This window comes from Patagioenas fasciata, chromosome 24 (assembly GCF_037038585.1).
Source record: "Patagioenas fasciata isolate bPatFas1 chromosome 24, bPatFas1.hap1, whole genome shotgun sequence".
NCBI classification, from domain to species: domain Eukaryota; kingdom Metazoa; phylum Chordata; class Aves; order Columbiformes; family Columbidae; genus Patagioenas; species Patagioenas fasciata.
Window position 1 is genome coordinate 7,472,428 of NC_092543.1, and position 24,683 is coordinate 7,497,110.

General features: G+C 59.4%; 3 protein-coding genes across 6 annotated transcripts in view; 2 read left to right on the forward strand and 1 right to left on the reverse strand.

Moving 5' to 3' along the window:
- The window catches only part of DSCAML1 (DS cell adhesion molecule like 1), an 88,074-nt gene extending 65,910 nt beyond the window's left edge, over nucleotides 1-22,164 (forward strand). Inside the window, exons 6-33 of one of the 4 annotated variants that reach the window (XM_065855626.2) lie at nucleotides 309-584; nucleotides 1,036-1,332; nucleotides 2,739-3,011; nucleotides 5,945-6,223; nucleotides 6,472-6,591; nucleotides 6,720-6,896; nucleotides 10,093-10,292; nucleotides 10,750-10,846; nucleotides 10,946-11,074; nucleotides 11,445-11,612; nucleotides 11,704-11,774; nucleotides 12,585-12,825; nucleotides 13,604-13,750; nucleotides 13,839-13,994; nucleotides 14,787-14,926; nucleotides 16,031-16,184; nucleotides 16,371-16,488; nucleotides 16,585-16,748; nucleotides 16,873-16,971; nucleotides 17,867-18,055; nucleotides 18,137-18,424; nucleotides 18,499-18,654; nucleotides 18,765-18,795; nucleotides 19,082-19,200; nucleotides 19,437-19,589; nucleotides 19,848-20,042; nucleotides 20,529-20,840; nucleotides 21,526-22,164. In XM_065855626.2, the coding sequence (XP_065711698.1) occupies nucleotides 309-584; nucleotides 1,036-1,332; nucleotides 2,739-3,011; nucleotides 5,945-6,223; nucleotides 6,472-6,591; nucleotides 6,720-6,896; nucleotides 10,093-10,292; nucleotides 10,750-10,846; nucleotides 10,946-11,074; nucleotides 11,445-11,612; nucleotides 11,704-11,774; nucleotides 12,585-12,825; nucleotides 13,604-13,750; nucleotides 13,839-13,994; nucleotides 14,787-14,926; nucleotides 16,031-16,184; nucleotides 16,371-16,488; nucleotides 16,585-16,748; nucleotides 16,873-16,971; nucleotides 17,867-18,055; nucleotides 18,137-18,424; nucleotides 18,499-18,654; nucleotides 18,765-18,795; nucleotides 19,082-19,200; nucleotides 19,437-19,589; nucleotides 19,848-20,042; nucleotides 20,529-20,840; nucleotides 21,526-21,941 (5,165 nt within the window). In that variant the 3' untranslated portion in view covers nucleotides 21,942-22,164. Of the gene's footprint in view, nucleotides 1-308; nucleotides 585-1,035; nucleotides 1,333-2,738; nucleotides 3,012-5,944; nucleotides 6,224-6,471; nucleotides 6,592-6,719; nucleotides 6,897-10,092; nucleotides 10,293-10,749; nucleotides 10,847-10,945; nucleotides 11,075-11,444; nucleotides 11,613-11,703; nucleotides 11,775-12,584; nucleotides 12,826-13,603; nucleotides 13,751-13,838; nucleotides 13,995-14,786; nucleotides 14,927-16,030; nucleotides 16,185-16,370; nucleotides 16,489-16,584; nucleotides 16,749-16,872; nucleotides 16,972-17,866; nucleotides 18,425-18,498; nucleotides 18,655-18,764; nucleotides 18,796-19,081; nucleotides 19,201-19,436; nucleotides 19,590-19,847; nucleotides 20,043-20,528; nucleotides 20,841-21,525 lie in introns of those variants that run through there. The other 3 variants (XM_065855625.2, XM_071798820.1, XM_065855627.2) reach the window with 3 other exon arrangements.
- FXYD2 (FXYD domain containing ion transport regulator 2) overlaps nucleotides 1-22,364 on the forward strand; it is a 98,508-nt gene extending 76,144 nt beyond the window's left edge. Inside the window, exon 5 of the mRNA XM_071798824.1 lies at nucleotides 22,154-22,364. Within this exon, the coding sequence (XP_071654925.1) occupies nucleotides 22,154-22,265 (112 nt within the window). The 3' untranslated portion in view covers nucleotides 22,266-22,364. The remainder of the gene's footprint in view (nucleotides 1-22,153) is intronic.
- CEP164 (centrosomal protein 164) overlaps nucleotides 22,125-24,683 on the reverse strand; it is a 33,228-nt gene continuing 30,669 nt past the window's right edge. The window contains 2 exon segments of the mRNA XM_071798825.1: nucleotides 22,125-23,505; nucleotides 24,588-24,639. The gene's annotated coding sequence lies outside the window, so the exon portion shown is untranslated.

Consider the following 24,683-nt stretch of genomic DNA (forward strand, 5'->3'; position numbering starts at 1 on the left):
AGCACACCGAACCTGCTGCGAGGTGCCGTGGCGCGTCCCCAGCTCAGTGCTGTCCCCGTCACACCTGCCACGTCTTCTTCCAGCCATCGCCACCTGCTCTGCCAGCACCACGGGGCTGGTGTGAAAAGCAGGGGCTGTCGCCAGGGAGGGTGGGGGACCACCTGCCTTGTTGTGTGGTGGCATTTTGCACAGTCTGACTGGCACTTCCAGGGCAGGGGAGGCAGAGGGGCAGAGTAACCATGAGCCACATCCTGCCACGCTGCCCAGCACCGCCAACGCCTCGCCCACTCTCGTCCTTTCTCGCACAGACCCTCTGCGTGTGACCCTCACACCAAAGAAGCTCAAAACGGGCATCGGCAGCACCGTCATCCTCTCTTGTGCCCTCAGTGGGTCCCCCGAGTACGTCATCCGCTGGTACCGCAACACGGACCTGGTGGCGGTGGATGACTACATCTCCATCCGCGGCATCAGCAACGAGACCCTCCTCATCACGGCCGCCCAGAAGAGCCACTCGGGCGCCTACCAGTGCTTTGCCACCCGCAAGTCCCAGACGGCACAGGATTTCTCCATCATCACGCTGGAGGGTGAGCTGGCTTCCTGGGGGCAGGGGCTTTCCTCTGACCCTCTCCGGGGGCACCGGGACGCTTTGTGCATGGCTGGGGGGCAGCGAGACCCACCAGGGTGGGGGCTCCTGGGGCCAGGCTCAGTGGGCTGTGCCGTCTGCGAACAGCTCAGGAACCCAGCACGGCTGGGACGGGAACAACCACAGGAAGGGTTGGCTTGCCCATCCTCGGCGCTCAGTGTCCCCTCCCCACTCCAGATGTTTGGGCAAAGGATGGACACCACCAAGGCTGGGGTCCCCTTGAGCCAGCGGCCGTATGGACCAGCATGGCTCCTCGCCCCCTCTCACCATCTCCCAGGGATGCTGTGCCACAGCTCCCACCCCCACGGGAGCTCCGCGCCCCCCACCAGTGGGTGACTGCTGCTGCCTGGTGCTGCCGCTCCCTGACCCCCCTTCCCCTGGGTGCCCCCCAGATGGGACCCCCCGCATCGTCTCCTCCTTCAGCGAGAAGGTGGTGAACCCCGGGGAGCAGTTCTCCCTGATGTGTGCCGCCAAGGGGGCCCCCCCGCCGACCGTCACCTGGGCGCTGGACGACGAACCCATCGCGCGGGACAGCGGGCACCGCACCAACCAGTACACCATGTCGGACGGCACCACCGTCAGCCACATGAACATCACGGGCCCGCAGATCAAGGACGGCGGTGTCTACCGCTGCACGGCGCGGAACTCGGTGGGCAGCGCCGAATACCAAGCGCGAATAAACGTAAGAGGTGCCTGTCTACTTTTAAATATCAGAATAGGAACTTGTACTGGGCTTTTGGTTTTGTTCTGTTCCTCGGCCGGCCGCTCCTCCTCGCCTCCCCCGTCCTCTTCCCAGCCCGCTGCCCTGAACCCGTTCCCAAGCTCCCGCTCCTTCCCTGCTCCCCCGTCATTAAAAGCAGGGAGTTTAACCCAGTGCGAAGCAGTCCTGCAGCCTTGGAGGGCTGGACTATGGCTTTGCACAGGTAGAAGGGTCAGCAAACACCTCCCCAGGGACCCCAGCACGGAGAAGGTGGTGGTGGGCACAGGAGGATCCCACCCCCTGCTGTCCCCACCGCCCCGGCAGCGAAGGCGCCCGCCGGCACAGGGATCTGCATGAGAAACGATGATGAGGCAGCACGTGAAATCGTGGAAAATGAGCTTTGATTTGTCATGTCTGTGTTTTCTTTGTCTGCTAAAAGCCATGGCCGCGTTAATCACCGTGTTATTACGGCGGGAGCGTGTTGCTCGGCGCGTTACGGGGAGCGCTCCCAGCACAGGGTGCGGCGTGAGCCCCAGCCCATTCATAATCACCAATTAAAGCTTCCAGGCTTACAGGTGGGAGCGAGGCAGAGACAAGGTAGCATTTATTTGGCTGTGGAGAAAGAGGGTTGAAGGGCTGTGCTTGTGTCTCAGATTTGAAATGGATCTGGTGGCTTTTTGGCTGGGATCCCAGGAGAGCCTGAATTTTGCTGCCGTTTACTGCTAAATTTGGAGCAAGTTCATCCCTCAGCCGTGAGAAGCCAGAGCAGGGTTTTCAATGAGGACGCTCGCTTGCCTCCTGTCTCCCCTTCTCTCAGCTCTTGACGGGCTGTTACTAGATAAGATTTGGGTGTTTTTTCCCTGGAATGGAGCAAGTCCCTCGCACGGGCCAGAAAGATGGTTACAGAGCCAGATGCCAATTTCTTTTTTCGTCCTCCTTTTCTAAACGTGTCCCAGTACGAGAAACACCGTCCATCAGCTTACCCTGAGTGTCTGTTAAGCTCTTACCTTGCTGTGCCCCGAGGACGAGGAGTCAACATAGAGTTAATCTTTAGATTAGTTTGCTGTTTCATGTAGTGGCCGGGAGAACGATGTAATTATTGATGCATTCAACCTCCTGTTGGCACGCTCACCTGCAGCATCCTCGCAGTCCCCACGCCAGCCAGGACGCGGTGGCTGCTCCAGCGCTCGCTGCAGGTTACAATGATGAGCGGCTGTCCCCACGCACGCTCCGAGGAGCCCGTGCCCGCTCCTCACCCAAAACCAGGCCGGACCCCCACTCTCCTGGTTATCTCCTTTGCCTGTGAAGCTCTCTCAAATAGCAGCAGATCTGCATGCAACCAGACTGCCCTTCGGAATTAACCTAGCCTGCCTCTTCTTCCTCCTGCATATGTAGGTCCCCCGAGCATCCGAGCGATGAAGAACATAACGGCGGTAGCGGGTAGGGACACTTTCATCAACTGCAGGGTGATCGGGTACCCATATTACTCCATCAAGTGGTACAAGGACTCATTGCTGCTGCCCGATAACCACCGCCAAGTGGTCTTTGAGAACGGGACTCTCAAACTGATGGACGTGCAGAAAGGCATGGACGAAGGGGAATATCTGTGCAGCGTGCTGATCCAGCCCCAGCTCTCCATCAGCCAGAGCGTCCACGTCACCGTGAAAGGTAAGCGGCTGGAGAGGCTGTCCCTGCACCAGAGGCTGTCCAGGTCACATTGGGGACGTCTCTGCTGCGGGACAGAGGCAGAGAAGTGTCACACAGGGGACTGTGTGGCCTGGTGGTGGCTCTGCTCCACAAACCCTGTGCTGACGGGAGCTCAGCTCCCGAAACCAGCGCCCTCGGGAGCTGCCTCGGCTCCTCCGGAGCGGCTCCCTGGTCCTGCCTGCGCGGCTGCCCCGAGCCACACCGTATCCATTTCCCGGTACAAGCCGTGGAGCAAGGATTTACGGTGTAAACATAGCGTATTAAAACATCTAACCTTTGCTCGGATCACCTTCACTGATGTTTTTCTGTGTGTGTTAAGCTTTTAAAAAAATAATACTCTCGGTCTTCCGAGCGCACAGAACATCTTAAAAGCTTCTCGGGGCCATCAATTATTCAGCCCCATTGAGGGAGCTATCAGTCCTAATGAATTGAGCCGGATGCGTTCCCTCCCAGTGAGCGGCTGAGATTGTGCCGCCGGTGCGCGGTGCTCCCCTATCTCCTGTGCTCAGAGTTGTCGGGTCGGCTCTGCCCGTCGCCAGCTCGGCGTTGGCAGTAAATCATTCAGACAAACACCGCCGCGCTGGGGAAGGAGCTGGCCAATTCTCTCTCTCTGTCTCACCCAGCGGGGTATTTATGGACTGGATTTTACTCTGATCCCCCTCCCTCCCTCCTTTTCCACCCACCATTTTCTTATTAGGAATCAGGTTAGCAAGAGAGCGCATCAGGCTGATTAGAGGTGCTCCCAGTTGATTAGCTAATGCTCTCCTCGAGGCTTTGCGAAGGGCAACAACCTGCCCAAGGGCGGCGCGGGGAGCGATGCTCTCCCCTCGGTCAGCGGTGCAGGGCACGGCCGGCCCCTGCTGTCCTCACCCTGTACAAAATCCCCATCCCCAGGGGAGCCCTGGGGCCTGGACACAGAGCTGAGGAAATGCCACTCTTGTTCTGGACCGAACGGGACAGGCAGGGCTGCTGTGGCGAGAGCATCTCCAGGGATGTGTGTGCGTGAGGTTAAATAATGGGATGCACTTTTTGTCGGTCACTGGGAGGTGCTGTCGGAGGATGCAGGGCGCTGGCATTCAGCCGAGGATCCGTATGTTGTGCGATGCTACTGCTAGGGAACCCTTCCAAACCAGAATTTACTGCCTTGATTAGCGGCTGGTGATGGGCTGAGGAAGGTGAGCAGCTGTAAGACGTGTAGATGAGGTTCTTAGGGACGTGGTTTAGCGATGAACATGGCTGTGTTGCGTTAATGGTTGGGCTCAATGATCTTAGAGGTCTTTTCCAACCAAAATGATGCTATGGAAGCGTGGTATCCGCTCTGCTGTGGCCAGACGTCTTCATCCCGTTCAGCACAGCTGCTGGAGATTTATACCAGCCTGCTTGCTGGCTTCCTTACGTGCTCCAGTGTCAGAGAAAAGCCCTTGGAAAGGCATCACAGAGGCCCTAGAAGATAGAACCAGCTCCACAGAGTGAATGAATATAACTGCGCAGCGAGGAGCACAGGGTGACGCGGAGCACCGTAAAGCGTTTATTGCCACAAGTGCCTGGCGACCACATGAAGTGCCACCGGTGCGTTATGCGGGTCCTTTCCGCGCAGGTGGCAGTAAAAGCTTTACAGCTCCAGCGCCTTTCCCAGCGGCATGATCTGAGCGCCCAGCCTGCTCCGAGGTGCCCTGGCAGCTCCTTACTGCCACAGACACCGTGGAGGGTTTTCATGAGTCATGTGTGGGTTTGGCGCTGTCCCGGGGCACTGGCACGGCTCTGCTCGGGTGCCAGCTGCGATTTGGGGTGCTGACACCAGCTATGGGTGCTGCAGCGCCAGGGCACCGTTGGGGCGATGCTTCACCCCAGGGGAGGGCTGGGGCCGGTCCATCTGGAGGAGCGCTGGCAGGAGGGGAATTGCAGCGGGACGTGACCAGGGAAGGTGCGAGCTGCACCCTCTTCTCTGGAGGATCCTATCCTGCTCCTGGTGGCTCGGGAGCGGCTGGTGGGGCGTGTTTGAAGCGGCACGGAGCCACACGCCCAGCCCTGCTCTGCAATAGACTGCAGTGCATTCGCAATTAATTATTCATTAATTATGGAAAACAGGCAGCGCTGGCTCCGTGGCTCCGGCAGCTCGAGCCATGTTGCTGTAGCCTGTGAAGGGGCAGGTCAGCCCTGCCCGCACTGTCTGCGCACCCTGCAGCCGGGGGGCGGTTGGTAGCCCCCCACTTGCCCACTGCTCTGCTTGGCCAGACCGGCCAAGGGACAGAGACCTGGGCCGTGGGCTGGAGATGGGAGCCCAGGGACGTGCATGGGGGCACGGGGACCCACTCCTGCGCCTGTACAAGAGGGCAGCTTATTTCTGCCGAGGGGACAATTGGCAGCCCGCTAATTTAATTATGGAGGCTGCGGAAAGAGGAGCTCATCTACCAGGTGCTGAGCCTTGTTAAGCTAATTGTCTCCCTCTCCCCGCTTTCTTCCCCCCTCCCACATTGCCAGAGATGCTGCGGTTGCCTAATTAAGTTATCAGAAAGATAATGGCTGGTTCTGAATCCAGTGCCTTTAAGAAAAGCATCCATCTAATAATTGCTTTTCTGCGAGCAGATAAATGCTGAGGCGGAATTTCGGCCGGCGTGGAGGGGTTGGCTGGGGCTTTCCCCGGGGCAGGGCTCGTTGTGCTCGCAGGTCAGCGTTTCTCCGTCCTGTTCTTAGTGTGGTGGCCCTGTGAGGTGGAGATGTCTTCCCACTGTCATCTTCTCAGCAGCACCTTCCACTCTTCCTGGGAGGAACAAAAGCCTCAGTTTCTGGGCAGTGAATCTGGGATGCTTGTCCTCCTGGGGCAGCATCTCCCCACGTGGCCTGTCCCCACGGGAGGAAGGTTCTGCAGCATCCTCTGCCTCTCCCCTCCGCAGTCCCGCCGCTGATCCAGCCCTTTGAGTTCCCGCCAGCCTCCATCGGGCAGCTCCTCTACATCCCCTGCGTGGTGTCCTCCGGGGACATGCCCATCCACATCACCTGGAGGAAGGACGGCCACGTCATCCTCTCCGGCTCCGGGGTCACCATCGAGAGCAAGGAGTTCATGAGCTCCCTGCAGATCTCCAGCGTCTCCCTCAAGCACAACGGCAACTACACCTGCATCGCCAGCAACGATGCTGCCACGGTCAGCCGGGAGCGGCAGCTCATCGTGCGGGGTGCGTCCTGCGGGGGGACCAGCCGGTCCCCAGTGCTGTCACCACCTTGGGCGGGGAGGTGGGACAGTGACAGCAGAGCAGAGCTGAGTGACAAGGCTGGAGGGGACAGCGTTGTTCCGCAGCCGCAGCAGTGATGGTTGGGACGCGGGGCTGAGCCGGAGCAGCCGCAGTCCCGCGGGCAGGAAGGGGTTGCAGGGAGCCGGTGGGGTTTTTCTTACGCTGTCCATCTTTTCTCTCAAATTACTCAGTGCCTCCTCGTTTTGTGGTCCAACCCAACAACCAAGATGGCATTTACGGCAAAGCCGGAGTGCTGAATTGCTCCGTTGATGGGTACCCCCCTCCGAAAGTCATGTGGAAACACGCCAAAGGTGAGACACGGGGACCTCCGTGCGGGTGGGAGCGTCCCCTTTGGCACGGCCGCCCCGGCACTGAGCCCCCCAGCTCTGCTCAGCCCGGGCTGAGCTCCGTGTCCCCGTGTGCCCGTGTCCCCTGCCAGGGAGCGGCAACCCCCAGCAGTACCACCCCATCCCGCTGACGGGCCGCATCCAGATCCTGCCCAACAGCTCGCTGCTCATCCGCCACGTGCTGGAGGAGGACATCGGCTACTACCTCTGCCAGGCCAGCAACGGCGTGGGCACCGACATCAGCAAGTCCATGTTCCTCACCGTGAAGAGTAAGTAGCCGGGACCCCGCCGGGGAGGGCATCGATTCCCCTTCTCCAGGGACCCGCTTCCCTTCTGCTATTAAACACGCTTTGTCCTTAATAAAACCCAGCAATCAATCTACATCATGCAGGAGGAAAGGAAATAGCTGGGCTAATTTGACAGGGAAGGGCCGGGAAGCGTTGTTAGACACCGTGTTTGAACTGCGCTTATTATTGGATTCCTCTCCCGTTGCTATCAGCAGAATACATAATCTCCCGCTCCTCTTTATTTGTTTGGATTGTTGCTGCCGTGAGCATTCAAACCTCAAAAAGAAGGTGGCGGAGGGGGGATCAGCCCCATCACGTTTGCTCCCGCGTGTCGCCAGAGCTGAGTGGGGACACGCTCTGTGCAGGATGAGGCAAAGAGCGAGCGAAGAGCGGGGTCCCTGGCTGCCTGCTGTCCCCTCCGTCCGCTGCCATCGGCTGCCGTTTCTCTCGGGGCCTCTCCCCACCCGCCTCTGCTTTCCTGGCTTTCTGCTCCCCTCCCTGTCAGCTGTTTAATTTATCCCGCCGACTGATGAATGGAAACGAGGGACTTCAAACGGCGCACTTCAATAAGGCGCAGGTACAAAGTCGAGGCGATTAATCCCGAGCGAGCGTGCCGAAGTCTGGGAGCTGCCGCCGCTGCCTTGTCCCCGCTATCTGCCGTAATTGCATCCCAGGACAGGCTGCTTGCTGACTTGAATAGCACATAACCTTATTATGCGTGTGCTTTTCCATTTCCTGGAGACCTCGCAGCCTTTGAAAAGGTTTGGATGAATAGGTAGATGAGGCGCCACAGCCCATTAAGCATTATATGGGGCTCTTTGTTTTGTTTCATTTTTGGATATTTTGTTTGTTTAGTGAAATGTCAGACCAATTAAAGCGAGATCAGCGCTGGCTTTCCTTGAAAGTCAGGCCACTGCGGACAGAGTTAAATGAAAGTTAATCAGAGCGCAGACAGAGCGCGCTGGGTCAGCGGGAGAGGGGAGCAGCCCTGGCGCGGCCGCAGCCCCGACACCGCGGCGATGGGCTCGGGCGGAGGGGCAGCGTCCGCACAGCGCGGGGACAGACGTGTTTGCAAGTTCACTGTCATACAGCGAGAGCATAACTGATTGCTTCCATGCAATTTGAATTAATCTCATGCTTCAGGTGAAACTCGGCTAATCAGTGTAGAAAGGAAACTGGAATGGGTGCAATCAAATTAACATCACAGAGCCGGCTCCAAACAAGAAAGAGGGGGGCGCGGGAGGCAGGCACAGCCCTTGTCACCCTTGTCACCGTTCTCGTTCAGTTGTCACCGCAGGCTGCGGAGCGGCGGGTCCCCAGCCCGGTGTGGGATGCTGACATCTCCCTTTGTCGCCAGCCTTATCTCTGCCCAGCAAGCGGCACCAGCCCTTGTCTGGCCGTGTTAACAAGCCCGTGGGCGCAGGGAGAGCACGGGGGGACAGGAAGCATTGGGGGCCAGGCTCTCCTAGAGGAAACGCGTCTGCACAGCAGACCCGGGCTCTGGCTGATGCTCTGGACCCAGCGTTCCTGGTGTCCCTGCGCCTGGGAAGGCTCCAGTGGCCGGTCCCAGGTGTTGTGTCCCTCTGCAAGCGGCAGGACCGCTGCAGGGCAGGTGTCGGGTACCGGCGTGCAAGAGATGCTGCTTGTGCACCCCGGTCAGTGCCGTCTGCACTGCTGGTTGTTGGGGTTTGCTTTGGGTTTCTTTTGCTGCTTCCCCCGCCCTGGGCTGCTTGCCGCTCTCCTGGGACCCCAGCAATTGAGAGGAGTTGATATGTTTACATCCAAGGAGCTGCTTTTAATCAAACATCAATAAGTGCAATTCAGCGAGGCAGAGCCTGAAACGGAGCTCCTCTCCCGGGGCTGCTGCTCGCGGGCAGGGGTGGCGCCTTGGGGACTGTCACAGCCCAGCTGAACCGGGGAGCAGTGCCAGGTGTCCCCGCCAAAATCTGCAGGGTGGCCTCTCAGTGACCAGCGATAGCAGGAGACAGATCGAGAGGAAACGGCCTCAAGTTGCACCAGGGGAGGTTGAGTTTGGATCTGGGGAACAATTTCTTCCCCAAAGGGCTGTGGGGCATTGGAACAGGCTGCCCAGGGCAGTGCTGGAGTCACCATCCCCAGAGGGTTGGACAGACGGACATGAGGTTCTCAGGACGTGGGGCAGTGCCGGGGGTGGGTTATGGTTGGACTTGATGATCTGGAGGGTTTTTCCAACCAAAATGATTCTGTGATTGTCATGGCAGGAGCCCAACAAGGTCCCTCTGTCCCAGCCACCGGGCACCTGCCCTGCGCCCCACACACAGGGGCAGCTCGGGAGGAAAGCTTTCCTGAGCTGCTAATTGAATTACATTGCCACAGAAAGCCGAGAAGTCGTAGCTCATTAGAGCCTCTTGTGTCCCATTATAACAGTGTGTGTTGCCTTTGCGGATTGTCATTATCATATATTACTGCGGGACTCAGCGCCGCTGTTTGTTTATGCATTGCATTTTTTCTGCTCACCCGGGCTGCCCTCGCCCCCCAGCCCATTTCCCCGTGGCGGTGCCCAAACCCCCAGCCGGGGGGCGGCAGCTCTGTACCCGGGCTGCGGCACAACCAGCGGCCAGAGGGAGTCACATATGGTCCTGAGAGCCGTCACCGGCTGTGCCGGGAACGTGCCGGCGCTGGGTGTGCAGCCTGCGGCCTCCCCACCAGCCTTGTTTGCATATTGGGGTGCCCGTGATTAAAAAATATATACATTATCTCTGATATCTGCAATGCAAAGCGGCCTTGCTGATGTGGAATCGCACTCTATATTCTGCCCAGGTTTATACGAGTGAATTATGCAAATCTGTGATGGAAAACATTCTTCCTCTCATCCTCGGGAGTGTAAAACCTTAGTCAATAATTCATACCCGCACGTCTCAGACTGGAGGCTTTCTCTTCATTATAGCGTGCACTTGGTTATTTGTCTTTCACGTTTTATTGTCTACCCCGGTGTAATGCTATGCATTATAAAATTTATCTGCTTCATTATTTTATGATCCTGAGCTGTATAATGCAGCGAGACGGTTCCGCTTCGAGCTGCCCAGCCTCTCGGTGAGACCCACAACCGTCCCCACCCCGGCGGGGTCTGCGGGCCGGGCAGCCGCAGGTGACACCCAGCTGTCCCCCGCGCTCACGTGTGTCCCCCGCCTGTCCGCAGTCCCCGCCATGATCACCTCCCACCCCAACACCACCATCGCCATCAAGGGACAGACCAAGGAGCTGAACTGCACGGCCCGGGGCGAGCGGCCCATCATCATCCGCTGGGAGAAGGGGGACACCGTCATCGACCCCGACCGCAACATGCGCTACGCCATCGCCACCAAGGACAACGGCGACGAGGTCATCTCCACCCTCAAGGTGAGGGGCCGGGGGTCGTGCGCCCGTCTCTTGCTCAGGTGATGGAGGGGACGGGTGGCACGGGGGTGCCCGGGGAGGGGTCAGTGGTCCCTGGGGTGTCACAGAGCTCGGTGAAGCACCTGGCCAGCGTCTGGGCTTTCACAACCAGCCTAAGAGTTAGTGCTGCCCTGGTGTGGGGAGCCGGGCTTCTGACTGTAATTACACCGATGAAAAACCAGCCACTGTCCCCCTGCTGTGAGAAACCACTGCGTTTTGCACTAAATATCAGCTGCCTGTACGGCTCTGGTTGCAAGGGAGTTCTGCAGCACCAGGGACATCTGAAAGAACAAATGTTCAGGGCATGTCTGAGCCAGGGGTTTGGGGTGACCTGTCTCTGCGACACCGGGGACAGGAGGGGACACGGTGCTCGGGGCAGCCCAGTCTGAAGTGGCCCCTGTTCTCTCTTGGGACGTTGCAGCTGAAGCCAGCCGACCGCGGGGACTCGGTCTTCTTCTCCTGCCACGCCATCAACTCCTACGGCGAGGACAGAGGCTTGATCCAGCTCACCGTCCAAGGTATTTGTTCCCCCGGGGTGCAAAGCCTCACCGTGAGGATCCCCTGCTCCTGGGGGGCTCCTCTCCCTCTTGTCCCCAACCTGCCTCTCTGTCCCCAAGAGCCCCCGGACCCGCCGGAGCTGGAGATCCGCGAGGTGAAAGCCCGGAGTATGAATTTGCGATGGACGCAGCGGTTTGATGGCAACAGCATCATCACGGGGTTCGACATCGAGTACAAGAACAAATCGGGTAGGTGACGGCTGATGTCCCCTCCCCTCCCTGTGCCACCACAGGTGCTGTGTCCCATGCTGGGCTGTGTGGGCAGGTGTGGGGCTGCCCCAAGGGAATATTCCGCAACCCGTTTCCTTTGATGAAGAAAGGAGAGAGCGGCATTAATGAAATATGTTGATTTCTGTTGGATTGGGAGCATTTGAAAGGGAATATTAAAAGCGACAATATTGGCAAAAGAAGCCAAACCTAGACTGCACAACAGCGAGGAGGGGGAGCAGCACCTCTGCGGGGGCAGGGATGGAAGACCGGGTGCTTGGGGACTGCACCCCCTTGGGACCGCAGGGGTCGGGTGCTCCACCTCCTCCTGCTCACTGCCCCGCTTTTCCAGACTCCTGGGATTTTAAGCAGTCTACACGCAACATCTCCCCGACCATCAACCAGGCGAACATCGTGGACCTGCACCCCGCCTCGGTGTACAGCATCCGCATGTACTCCTTCAACAAGATCGGGCGCAGCGAGCCCAGCAAGGAGCTCACCGTCAGCACGGAGGAAGCAGGTGCCGCTCGCGGGACGCCCAGGGGTCCCGAGCCAGGAGCAGCTTTCCCTGATGAGTTTCGACGTGTTCTTTCGGGTCTGTTTCTCCGCAGCTCCCGACGGGCCTCCCGTGGATGTCACCTTGCAGCCGATGACGTCCCAGAGCATCCAGGTCACCTGGAAGGTGCGTGGGCTTTGCTGGGCATGGGGGCTTGGGCTGAGGTACGAAGACCAGGAGGAATTTCCAGGGCAAAATGTAGACCTGTGCAGCTCACGCAGGGTCCTGATTAATCCGGTTTTGTAACAAGCTCATTATCTCGTAGGATGTCCATGGGGTCCATGGGAAGAGAGGGCATAAATATGTAAAAAGTGAGATGCTGGGTTGCAAAGTGTTTGAGGAAAGATCAATAAAAATTAGAACTGGATTTATTTTTCCAAAGGTGCATAAGGAAAAATAAAATTGGTTATAAAGTTAGGACTTCGGAATGAACCGGTAAGTCAATAAATTTAGGGTTCCAGCTTGTCCCCCCAACTCCCCTTAAGCGCTGAGAAATAGTTCAATGGAAAATAAGATTCACTCGAAAGATAAGTCACTTCGTTTTAAGAGTATTTCAGAGAGATGGATCGCCCTGGCTTTGTACCATAAATTTGCAATCAACCCTATTGATTTCTTAATGCTTCAGAGAAATATTGTTAAGATTGATCTCAGCCTGGCCTCGTGCATTTTTAAGGCTGTCAGACGTGGGGGTTTTTCCGTCCTCCCACTGAACTGCTCCAGCTGGGCATCAGCCCTGGCCAGGCACGTCCCACCTCTCTGGTGGCCCCGAGGACCCGGTGGCCCTTTTTTGTCACAGTTCTGCCACTCGGGCTGTCTGCTGGAGCGCTGCCGGGGGACAGAAAGCTTAGCACATTGAGAAAAGGTGCGGGGGAGAGGTGGTGGGGCAAGGGAGCTGCCCGGGCCGCGCTCGCTGAGCGGCCACCGCTCGGTCCGCAGGCCCCCAAGAAGGAGCTGCAGAACGGGGTGATCCGCGGCTACCAGATCGGCTACCGGGAGAACAGCCCGGGCAGCAACGGGCAGTACAGCATTGTGGAGATGAAGGCCACGGGGGACAGCGAGGTCTACACGCTGGACAACCTGAAGAAGTTCGCGCAGTACGGGGTGGTGGTGCAGGCATTCAACCGCGCGGGGACGGGACCCTCGTCCAGCGAGATCAACGCCACCACGCTGGAGGACGGTGAGGCTGCTGGGGTCCCCGGCCCCCTGCCTTGTCCCCAGTGGGGTCCCCGGCCCCCTGCTCTGTCCCTAGCAGGGCTTGGGTGCGTTTGCCCTGGGCTGTGCACACGTGTGCGCCCGCAGCTGCCCCAGGGAGGGGTTGTGAGCACGGGGACACCGGCACATCAGGGTGGTGATGGCTCCGGGTTTCTGGGGCGATGAGAAGGACACGGAGGTGCATTGTGGCGCCAGGGAGGTTTCTGTGTGGGAGAGATTGCTGGTGGCCTCAGTCATTTTAAAAACCACCAGAAAAAAGTTTTGCAGCGTGTTTGCACAGCAGTTTTTCATACTTAATTAAGGCCCTCGTTAGCCTGTCAAACCACAATCATTTCCTGGCTACATTAGCACTCCTCCTGGGGTATTCAAGGGCCCCTGTTTTAGCAATAGTGTCTTTTCCATAATTATATTACCTTCATTTTGTTCAAACGGACTATCTGTATTAGTTTATTATGCTCTGTCCCTAATTACACAGTGCTTATATTTTTGCACCTAAGTAATATGAAACAATAATCATTTTCAAAGAGAATCGTTACAGTGATGTATTATCATTTAAATGCTCATAAAAATTAGCATTACCTCTTATGGGGCAATGGGATCTCATTACCTCGCATCCAGCCGGTTCTCCCGCTCTCCCTTTGCTGGGAAGCGCCGTGTGTCCCGGTGGCCTCTCCCTGCGCCCTGGCACCCACCCGGCACGTGTCACCTCCATTCTGCTGATCATCCCCTGTCCACCCCCTCAGTGCCCAGCCAGCCCCCCGAGAACGTGCGGGCCATCTCCATCACGTCGGACGTGGCCGTGATCTCCTGGTCGGAGCCCCCGCGCAGCACCCTCAATGGAGTGCTCAAGGGGTACCGGGTCATCTTCTGGTCCCTCTACATGGACGGAGGTGAGTGCTCCCGGTGGTGCAGGGGGCACCGGGGGCGGTGTGGGGGCACCGGGGGCGGCGTGGGGCTCACAGCCCCGTCTCCCCACAGAGTGGGGCGAGATGCAGAACATCACGACGACGCGGGAGCGCGTGGAGCTGCGCGGCATGGAGAAGTTCACCAACTACAGCGTGCAGGTGCTGGCGTACACCCAGGCGGGCGACGGCGTCCGCAGCAGCGTGCTCTACATCCAGACCAAGGAGGACAGTAAGTGGGTTTGCTCTCCTCGCGTCCCACCTGATAAACCGCGGCAACGTGTGTTGATTAGAAGTGAGAAGACTGAGCGTTGGGAAGGAGCTGTTGGCAGTGATAGAGGTGGCTGTGCGGCCCCGGAGCAGGCAGGCAGGGCTGGCTGGGCTTCTCCATCCTTTTGGTTTGTGTCTTGCTGCTGTCACTTGGGGCTGCAGCCGTCACCAGCCAGCGTCAGGAGCTGAGAGCGCTTGCTCGTGCTGCAGCGCCTTGTGTTGCTGCACCAGAGCGTCTGGGGGGTGCAGAGGAACCCCCCGTGTGCAGCCATGGGCAGGCCATTTCTCTTTTTATATTTTTCTTTTCCTTAAGTGCAGATATTTAAATATTTACACCCTTGCTTGCCCTACTTTAATGCATTAACTCATGGCAGAGCGTTTCTGGGCCCGTGGGCTGGTGCTGCTGCCTCCCGTCCTGTGGAGCGGCAGATGCTGGGGGGACGCAGCGGGCAGGGGAAGGCTGAGCCGCTCCGGCGGATTACGGAGACAGAGGAGACGGCCAGTAAAAGCCAATCATGGCTTCTAAACCAGAGCCTGGCCTGCAGTTAATCCTCCTGCCTCCGGCTCGGCAGGGACCGGAGGTTCCCGTGGAGAGGTGTCCCAGGGCGGTGGGGTGACGGCGGGGTGACCTGCAGACCTGGCCCCGCGTGCTCCCGCGCTCCCCGGCGCGCAGCCGGCACGGACACAGCCCTGCAGCACACAGGGACCGCGGGGACGTCCCGCTGCCGGCTCTGCCACCCTCTCGCTCCTGCAGTTCCAGGTCCCCCGGCCGGCATCAAGGCTGTGCCCTCGTCCGCCAGCAGCGTGGTGGTGTCCTGGCTGCCGCCGGCCAAGCCCAACGGCATCATTCGGAAGTACACCATCTTCTGCTCCAGCCCCGGCTCGGGGCAGCCGGTACGGGACGGGGATGGGGACGGGGACGGGGACGGGATCGGCGGGCGTGTGGGGGATGCTGTGCGGTCCCTTCCTCGGGTGCCTGCCCTGCTCAGCGCTCCCTCCCAAGGGGAATTGTGCCAGCAGCTGATTGAAAATAAACCAGGAATCAAACCTGGCCTCAGCCCTCCTTCGCGAGGGAGAGGTTGATGGGAGGTCTGCAGACTAGTGCTTATCAAAAGCTCCTTCTCAAACTCATTTCACTATCTGAGCCTCTGGTTTCCAGGGCAACATAATCTTTTCATCAGAGCAACTGGTAAAACCGCTGGGATCCGATATTGTTTTCTTGGCATCTTGTCAAAACTGTCATTTGGGTAAAAAAAAAATATGTATACTATACAATATTCATATAGGCGCCTGCTTGTGGGGTACATTTCCATGTGTGGACCCCACAAGGGCACACGTTTGGAGACGGTGAACGCGCAGATACCTGTGCACACATAAATACCGCACCCATCCTGTGCAATGGGGACAGGTGCTGGGCGGCCCTTCTCCATGAGACATGCTTGGGGCACAATGGCTTTGGCCACAGCGTGATGGAGAGCGGCTTCGGTGCGAGCCAGAGCTCTCCGGAGGACCCTGGCTCAGGGACAGTGGCGGCATCGCTGTGTGTGATGCAGGAGGCGATCCCACGCGGGGCTTTGGGGACACGGGTGCTCCCTGGGTCTGCACAGGGGGGTTGCAGCCTGGCCAGGACTTGTCTCCATGCCGGCCGCGCTGCAGCTCTGGGGAAGCGTCCTTTCCCGGGAACAAACCCTGCCTTGGCAGCCATCTGTTCCTCGGGCTCCGGCTCCCTGGAGAAATGCCGACACCAGCCGGTTTGCACGGGCATTGAGGCTCCACGCAGGGCTGCACCGCTGCTGGGGGCGAACCCGTCCCTTGGGGAGCGAAGGCAGCTCCGCAGGGACCGGTCCCGCTGCAGAGATGGCTGGGGTGACGGGGATGGAAGGGATGCCCTGAACTGGGAATGCTGGGGGGTGCCTGAGCACGGGCAGGCAGCCCAGAGGCAGCTTTGCCGGGGTGAGGGTCTCACAGAGGCTTTACCTTCTCCCGTTCCCCCTCCAGGCCCCCAGCGAGTACGAGACCAGCCCCGACCAGCTCTTCTACCGCATCGCGCACCTGAGCCGCGGGCAGCAGTACCTGCTGTGGGTGGCTGCCGTCACCTCCGCCGGCCGCGGCAACATCAGCGAGAAGGTCACCATCGAGCCTGCCGGGAAAGGTGCGGTGGGGCCTGGCTGAGGGGGGGATGTGCGCGGTGGCTCTGCTGTCCCCTGCCCTGGGGTGGCTGTGGCTGCTCCAAATCAGCGGTGACGCGGGGGTGACTCGTGGCCGGGGCAGGGGAGGGACAGCACAGGGGGTCTCAGCTGTCGTTACACACCAGGCTGACCTTCTCCTTGCCCCACAGCCCCTGCCAAGATCATCTCCTTCGGGGGCACCGTCACCACCCCCTGGATGAAGGACGTGCGGCTGCCCTGCAACTCCGTGGGGGAGCCGGTCCCCGCCATCAAGTGGACCAAGGACAGGTAGCAAGGGGGTGTCACAGCCAGGGATGGGCTGGTGCTGGCTGCATCGCCCTTGATGTGTCACACATGGCTGATGCACCTTTTCTCTCCCGGCAGCGAGGACTCCGCCATCCCGGTGACGGTGGACGGCCACCGGCTGATCCAGCCCAACGGCACGCTGGTGCTGCGCTCGGTGAAAGCCGAAGACTCCGGCTACTACACCTGCACCGCCACCAACACCTGGGGCTTCGACACCATCATCATCAACCTCCTGGTGCAAGGTGAGGGCGCTGGGGGTGGCTGCGGTCCCAAATCTGTGCCCAGGAGCGGGGATCTGGCACAGCCACGCTCACCCTTGGCAGCCGCTGCGTGCGAGGTGCTCATGGGCATCTCCCTCCTCCCCAGTGCCCCCGGACCAGCCCCGCCTGACCGTCTCCAAGACCTCGGCATCGTCCATCACGCTGGCCTGGATCCCCGGGGACAACGGGGGCAGCTCCATCCGAGGTACATCTGCACACGTTCTTCTGTGCTGTGCCTTGGTTTTCCCCTCTCTGAAACGCTCCAGGGTAAAGCTGAGCTTGTAGGGCGGCTGCCGGTCACAATGAGAGGTCTGTAAGGTGTTTTCCACAAGATGCAGCAGCTGAAGTAGCTAATGAAGGGCATGTCATTAATTGCTTAGGTGCTGGTGGCCAGAGCAGGCCCCAGTGGCTGCTCCTGGCGTTGGTGGGACTCCGAACCTGACAGGATAGGATTTGTCCCCCGTCCCCTGTCCCTGGTGGGCTGGGGGCTCCAGAAGGGCTCCAGGAGCATCCCTGCTTTCCTGAGCCTCCTTTCTGCTCTGATTCATTTCATGAATTATACGTGGAAACAGCTGCACACGGAGTGGGGAGCGGGGAAGGAGACCTCGCTTACAATTAATTAAAAGCATGAAAGTAATTACAAGCAAATCTCCCCAGCCAGCCGCCTTTCACTCCAGCGGACTCTGTTGATAAATTTGGTTATAATTGGATTAGAAATATTAAAAACATGCTGCAGGTACAAAATAAATAAATAGCAGGTGGCAGGCACCGTGGGTGGTGTGGGGGCACCAGGGTGGCTTCAACACGACTGGGAAGTGGGGCAGAGCCGGGCGGACCCAGGAGGGTCCCGGTGCCCCCGTCTCCTGCCGTGGGGAGGCCTCGGCACTGGGCAGGGGTGAGAAACCCCCTCCGCTCAGCGCTGCCTCCGTACGGGCCCCTTGGTATTGCCACCCTGTTTTTTGTATGGTTTCCGTCATGGTTCGTGGGGCAGGACTCGGTGTGCCCGTGAGGCTGCGTTGGATGTGGCCGCGGGATGTCCCCGAGGCGGGTGCATCTGCCACCCGTGCCTGGAGGTGACCGCCCCGTCCTTGCTCCCGCAGGCTTCGTGCTGCAGTACTCGGTGGACAACAGCGAGGAGTGGAAGGACGTGTTCATCAGCTCCTCCGAGCGCTCCTTCAAGCTGGAGAGCCTCAAGTGCGGCACCTGGTACAAGGTGAAGCTGGCGGCCAAGAACAGCGTGGGGGCCGGCCGCATCAGCGAGATCATCGAGGCCAAGACCCACGGCAGAGGTGAGCCCGTCCCGCCGTGTCCCGGGGGGCCGTCGCCGTCCCCTGTCCCCGGCAGCCCTCCTGACGGCCGCCCTCCCGCAGAGCCCTCCTTCAGCAAGGACCAGCACCTCTTCACGCACATCAACTCCACGCACGCGCGGCTGAACCTGCAGGGCTGGAGCAGCGGGGGCTGCCCCATCACCGCCATCGTCCTGGAGTACCGGCCCAAGGGCAACTGGCTGTGGCAGAGCCTGCGCACCAACAGCTCCGGGGAGGTGTTCCTCACCGAGCTGCGCGAGGCCACCTGGTACGAGCTGCGCATGAAGGCCTGCAACAGCGCGGGCTGCGGCAACGAGACCACGCAGTTCGCCACGCTGGACTACGACGGCAGTGAGTGTGGGGACGGGGCGGTGTGGCCCCACTGGGGGTCCCGGGAGTGCTGACCGCCCGCCCGCTCTGCCCAGGCACCATCCCCCCCATCAAATCCGCGCAGGGGGAGGGGGACGACGTGAAGAAGCTCTTCACCATTGCCTGCCCCGTCATCCTGGCCACGCTGGGGGTGGCGCTGCTCTTCGTCATCCGCAAGAAGAGGAAGGAGAAGCGGCTGAAGAGGCTGCGGGGTGAGATGGGGTGCAGGGTGTGGGGCTGGACCGCAGAGCTGTGCCCTCCTGGGTGAGCTTGTTATGCCCGGAATGGCTCTTTGTAAAACCTTCTTTGTGTTCTCTTGTAGACGCCAAGAGTCTGGCTGAAATGCTGATCAGGTGGGTGTCTCACCTGCGTGTGCTGGGCGGGGAATGCTGGGGGTTGTTGGGTCTGGGATGCTTTAAGCCCAGGTTCAGACCTTCTTGGGCTTGGCCCTGGGGGGTTGTGTCAACCCGTGGCACAGCTGCCTGGTGCTCCTGCCTGCTCCTGCCTGCCGGAGGGGTGAAGCAGGCAGGTCCCAGCACCCGTGCTGGAGCTTTTTGGGGAGAGCTGAGCCCCTGCCAGGCTGGAGCCGCTGGGCTCTCTCCGGTAATGGCCGGGTCTGCGTCCCCTCTCACCTCACAGCAAGAATAACCGCAGCTTTGACACGCCGGTGAAGGGGCCCCCGCAGGGCCCCCGCCTGCACATCGACATCCCGCGGGTCCAGCTCCTCATCGAGGACAAGGAGGGCATCAAGCAGCTGGGTAAGCACCGCGCTGGGCCTGTGGCGTGGGCAGGGACGTGGGCCAGCAGCCCATCTGGCCCCAAGACACACACAATATCCCCGGGCTGTCCCAGGGCTGGAGAAAAACCAGCAAAAGGGCGAATCTCCCATCCCCGTGTGCCCCAGAGCACTGGGGGGGCTGAGCGCGGGGTGGCAGGTGCCTGCAGCAAAGCCCTGCCTAGGGAAAGAGGGCTGAGCTGCAGCTTCTTCCCACAGGGGATGACAAAGCCACCATCCCAGTGACCGACACGGAGTTCAGTCAGGCGGTGAACCCCCAGAGCTTCTGCACGGGCGTCTCGCTGCATCACCCCGCTCTGATCCAGAACACGGGGCCCCTCATCGACATGTCGGACATCCGCCCCGGCACCAGTAAGTGCCTGCGGTGGGTTCGCTGGGAGCAGCGCGGTGCACCGGCCAACACGGGCACGAGGCCGGTGTGGGGGAGCCCCCGAGTGTCCCAGCATGTCCCCTTCCAGCTGGGTGCAGGTCCTGGCCCCCAGCACTGCCCGTGCCTGTAAGCAGCTGTTGGTGCGGCAGGAGTGGGAGCGCTCCGGGGAGATGCACACAGCAGCCTGGCTGTCTCTGAGGGTGACCCACTGTGACCGTGTGTCACCTTTTGTGCCTCAGACCCAGTGTCCAGGAAGAGCGTGAAGTCTGCGCACAGCACCCGTAACCGCTACTCCAGCCAGTGGACCCTCACCAAGTGCCAGGCGTCCACCCCCGCCCGGACCCTCACCTCCGACTGGAGGACAGTGGGGTCCCAGCACGGCATCACGGTCACCGAGAGCGACAGCTACAGCGCCAGCCTCTCTCAGGACACAGGTGTGCCGGCTTCGCAGTACACGGGTTCGTTGGCGGTGACATTGTACCATGACTTGGGGGCGACTGCAGAAGTAGAATTTACTGTTAATAGGATTGTGGAACTGTAACTTCCACTGCAGGAGCCACTTGCTCTTGGCTGTGTTGAAACGTGTCCTCCAATTTCTAGCAAAGATTACGAATAGCACCATTAATTGGATGGATGCTCTTGTGCCAGGTCTGGCGCTCTGTGGGCTCCTGGCTGGTTGTTGAGCTCCAGGTTGACCGATGGTGTGGGGACCACCTGTGTGTGTGTGCAGGCTCTGCCCTGCCTGTGGGCTGTGCTGTCACCTCCCGGCCCCCTCCAGGCGCTCTGGGGTGGCTCCTGAGCAGTGGGGCGAGTGCCCAGCTCTGGGGACAGGTGGCCGGGTGGATCTCAGCGGGGACAGCCTGGCCGTTCCCACAAAAGCGTGTGGAAAACGGGAATGTCACACGTCTTGTCCCCCACAGACAAGGGCCGGAACAGCATGGTGTCAACGGAGAGCGCCTCGTCCACCTACGAGGAGCTGGCTCGCGCCTACGAGCACGCCAAGCTGGAGGAGCAGCTGCAGCACGCCAAGTTCGAGATCACGGAGTGCTTCATCTCCGACAGCTCCTCCGACCAGATGACCACCGGCACCACCGACAACGCCGACAGCATGACCTCCATGAGCACCCCCTCGGAGCCGGGCATCTGCCGCTTCACCGCCTCCCCCCCCAAGCCCCAGGACAGCGAGCGCGGCAAGAGCGTGGCCGTCCCCATCCCGCACCGCGCCAGCAAGAGTACGCACGCGCGGGCTGACGTTTCTTCACTTCTCTCTTCACATTTTTTCCTTCTCTTCACATTTCTTTGCTTCTCTCATCATTTCTGCTCTCCTTGCGTGTTTTTATTGTATTTACTCTTCTCCACTTTTCTCTGCTGCTTCTTGCTGATGGTCACTTTGCTTTTATCTCCTACACGTCTTTACTCCACTTCTCGCATTTCTTCTTTGCTCGCTTTTTCTCATCTCCACATTTCTTTGCTCCTCTTTACTCTTTTCCATGTTTCTTTGCTCCTCTTCTTTTTTCTGCTCTTGTCACGAGAGACACCTTGCGAATAGATAACATGACGCAATAGGTTTTCAGATACAATACAACCAGCAAAGTCCTCTCCTAATGTTGCCATAAGGAAAAGGGATGAGATCCTCGTGATCTTTCCTATGAAGTACCAGGTGAACAGGATGGTAGACTCAGCTGGTCAGGTTCTGGGCACCTGTTTCTCGTCGCCCCTCTTGCAGGATGTCCATCCATCCTTGTTAATGACCTCGCATCCCGTTGCTATGTCTACCAAAACATGGATCTGGCTTTCAGGGAAATGCAGCTGCTATGAAGCTTTAGCTGACAGGCAAATTCACTAAAAGAGAAACTTTAACAAAACCAGGACACGCTCCAATGACTGACCCCCCCCTCTCCTCTCCTTCCCCCCCAGGCGACTACTGCAACCTGCCGCTGTACGCCAAGGCCGAGGCGTTCTTCCGCAAGGCGGAGGCGGCGGCGCCCTGCCCGGTGGTGCCGCCCCGCGACTCCGCCCGCGGCCCCGCCCGCGCCTACCACCCCCCCGGCCGCCACCTGACCCTGGAGCCCGGCCACAAGCCCCCCGGGCTGCCGCCCCCGGCCCCCGCCGCAACCACCTTACCTCAGCGGACTCTGCCCATGCCCGGCACGACGGGGGCCGCGCCCGCCGCCAGCACCGCCCCACCGCCCCCCGCCGGCGCCGAGCCCCCCGCCAGCGCCGCCAAGGTGGGGGGCTCCAGGGACTCGCTCCTCGAGATGAGCACGTCGGGGGGCGGCCGGCCCCAGAAGCCGGGCGCCGGAGCCTACTCCAAGTCCTACACGCTGGTGTAGGGCGCCCGCCACGGACGCTGCTGCCTCCCCCACGCCGTTTATATTTAACTGACAAACTTGTACATAACGGACTCTTTTGTATAAATGAAGCTATTTTCTTCTTCTCCGAACATAAAAAAGAAACCAGGGCACAAAGAATTTGATGTTACAGATTTAAAAATATAATATATATGTAAACATATATATATATTTCACATCATTTTGAAAGGGGCACAAGGAAAGACTCAGCGACTTTTTTTTCTTTGGTTTTTTTTTTCCCTGATCTTGTCGGTGGTTTTGAAAAGGAACGTCTCGAGGACATTGCATGCGATTTTACTGTTCTGAAAACAGCCGGAGTTGCTTCAATTTGCAAATGCTTATGTGTTAATACCTTTTTCTATGAAAAAAAACCCAGCGCTGTGTGCAATAAAGGTTATGTTTATACGCGGGCGTTTGTTCAGCCAGCAGGGCTGGGGCAGAAGAGCGCGGGAGCACGGAGCCGGGCACCCGGAGCCACCCAGAGCCGCAGGGCATGGGTGGGGGAGCGGGTCCTGGGAATGGACACAGCGCCCACGGCCCCGGGTGAGCAGCGCTACTCACTGGTAAGTCCAGCCGTGCCAAACTGGGTGAACTGGGTGCACTGCACAGGCTGAGGGAGGTGCACAGTACCGTGCACAAACCCAGCAACGTGACCGGGGGCAGGTGAAGCGTGGTGCGGTGAATCGTGGTGAATCGTGGCACAGGACGGTCAAACCCCTGGCACAAGGAACCACAGCCCAGCTCCGGCAAAGCCCAGGGATGCACGGCCCAGCTCCTCATCTCCGTTCACTCCCATTGCCCTCTTGGTTTTTACCAGCAGCCGTAGCAATCAGCAAGCAAAGAAATGCAGATCATACCTTCCCCTTCACTATGTGCACATCTGAGTGAAACCACGGGGCTGGCAGCACCTTCTGTTGCTATTCTGACACCCCCAGGACACCAAGAATAGACGATTAGTAACAGTTGGCTTATTTACCCACAGCGCCACCCCCAACAACCTGTCCAGCACCCCCAAGTGTACCCCACAGGGCTGTGGGGCCCCCCCCCCCCAGGTTTGGGGTGGCAGGAGGACACCTCTGAAGTGCCACTCCCAGACTTCAAACGGATGAGATGAGACAAGGCAAGTGAGAGTAAGCAGATTAGCAAGAGAAGGAGAGATTAACACCAATTAATCCGTATTTATTGGACCCGGCCAGCCAGCACGTGGCTGTCACTGCTGTGACCCCCCCCGGGTGACATCGAAGAGCTGAACCTTGGCCCAAAGGTGATGCTGGCAGGGCAGGATGGAGAATCTCAACACATTTTGACTCCAGACACCGGACTCTACACATTGGGGAGCAGGGGCAGCATCACCGTGGCTGCGTGTCCCCCTGGGACACCAGACACACAAAAAGGGGAACAGCGCAGGGCCAGGGGTGACACCTCTACTGCTGCTCCTGCTTCTGCTGCTGGTACCTCCTGAAGTGCGTCTGGATGGTGACGGCCGCCTGCTCGACCGGATCGCTGAGGAACTTGCTCTCGCTGCTGGCGTCGGGGGTGGCGCTGCCTGGGAGGACAAACGTGTCACAGCCAGCACGGGCCGGGGTGGCCCTGCACAGGCTCTGGCGAGCAGGACAGGATCCCGGCATCACCGCCATGGACCCCAGCTCCCTGGGCCAGGGTGGCCCTGCACAGGCTCTGGCGAGCAGGACAGGATCCCGGCATCACCGCCATGGACCCCCAGAGCCCCCTCAGGAGGGTTTCCCTCCATCATGGACATAAAATGCTGGAGCATCCCCAGCATGAAACCACAACTTCACGGGACGCATCCCCAGGGCAGGAGGCACAGAAAAGCCTCCCCGGCAGCGCTAAGCCTCTATTTACACAGCCTCGCTCCCCGGAGACCTCCGCTACCCGCCTTTAATCACCGAGTGCGATATTCGCTCACTTTCACGCGCACAAATAAGATTAGAAAAAAAAGCCCGGCACTGCGGCACTGCACAGCAATAAAGCTCTCACGCTGACAAATGGGAGCCCCCCCGCCCCCCCCCTTAATGTGGCATTAGGGAAGTATTGTGAGATTCAACAGGAGCCCAACCAAAGGCACTCGGCAGCGCTGCTGGAAGCGAGCGTGTCGCTGCCAAGCACCCCCCGAGCGGAGATCAGAGATCCTGCCGCCAGCTGCTGCCGGATAAACCCTCCACCGCCACCCCAAAGCACTGCTACCCACCTCCTAAAACAAACTGCAACATAAAACAGGACATAAAAAGAGTCCGCGTTGGGAATCTGCGCAACAAAATACACGGTCAGCTGTAAATCCTGCCCGCTGCAAAACACCAACCCGGGCTCGTGCTGCTGCGTGTTCGCAGGAACGAGCTGCCGGCAGCTCCGCAAGAAACACAGCACCGGTAACAGCACAGTGCCCCCGCCAGCCCTGGGACCAGCCCTGCTCCCGGGCGCTGACACCCCCAGAGCCGCTGCCGAGTGGCGTCCAAAATACCCCTCCATAACGCATTTCTTGCACTGGGAGCCCGAGAAGGGTGCTGGTACTGCAGCACCGGCTCCTCTGGTGCACCCCAGGCACAACCGTGCCATTCCCCGCTCCTTGGGGACAAGGCTGTTCCCTGGCCCCGTCTGCACCGCACTCACCTTTCTCGCCAGAAATGGAGTAGATGCTGTTGTGCCGAGAGCTCCTGCCTCTCTGGAAAGGTATAGAACAAAAAAACAAGCAGGTTATATTTCGGG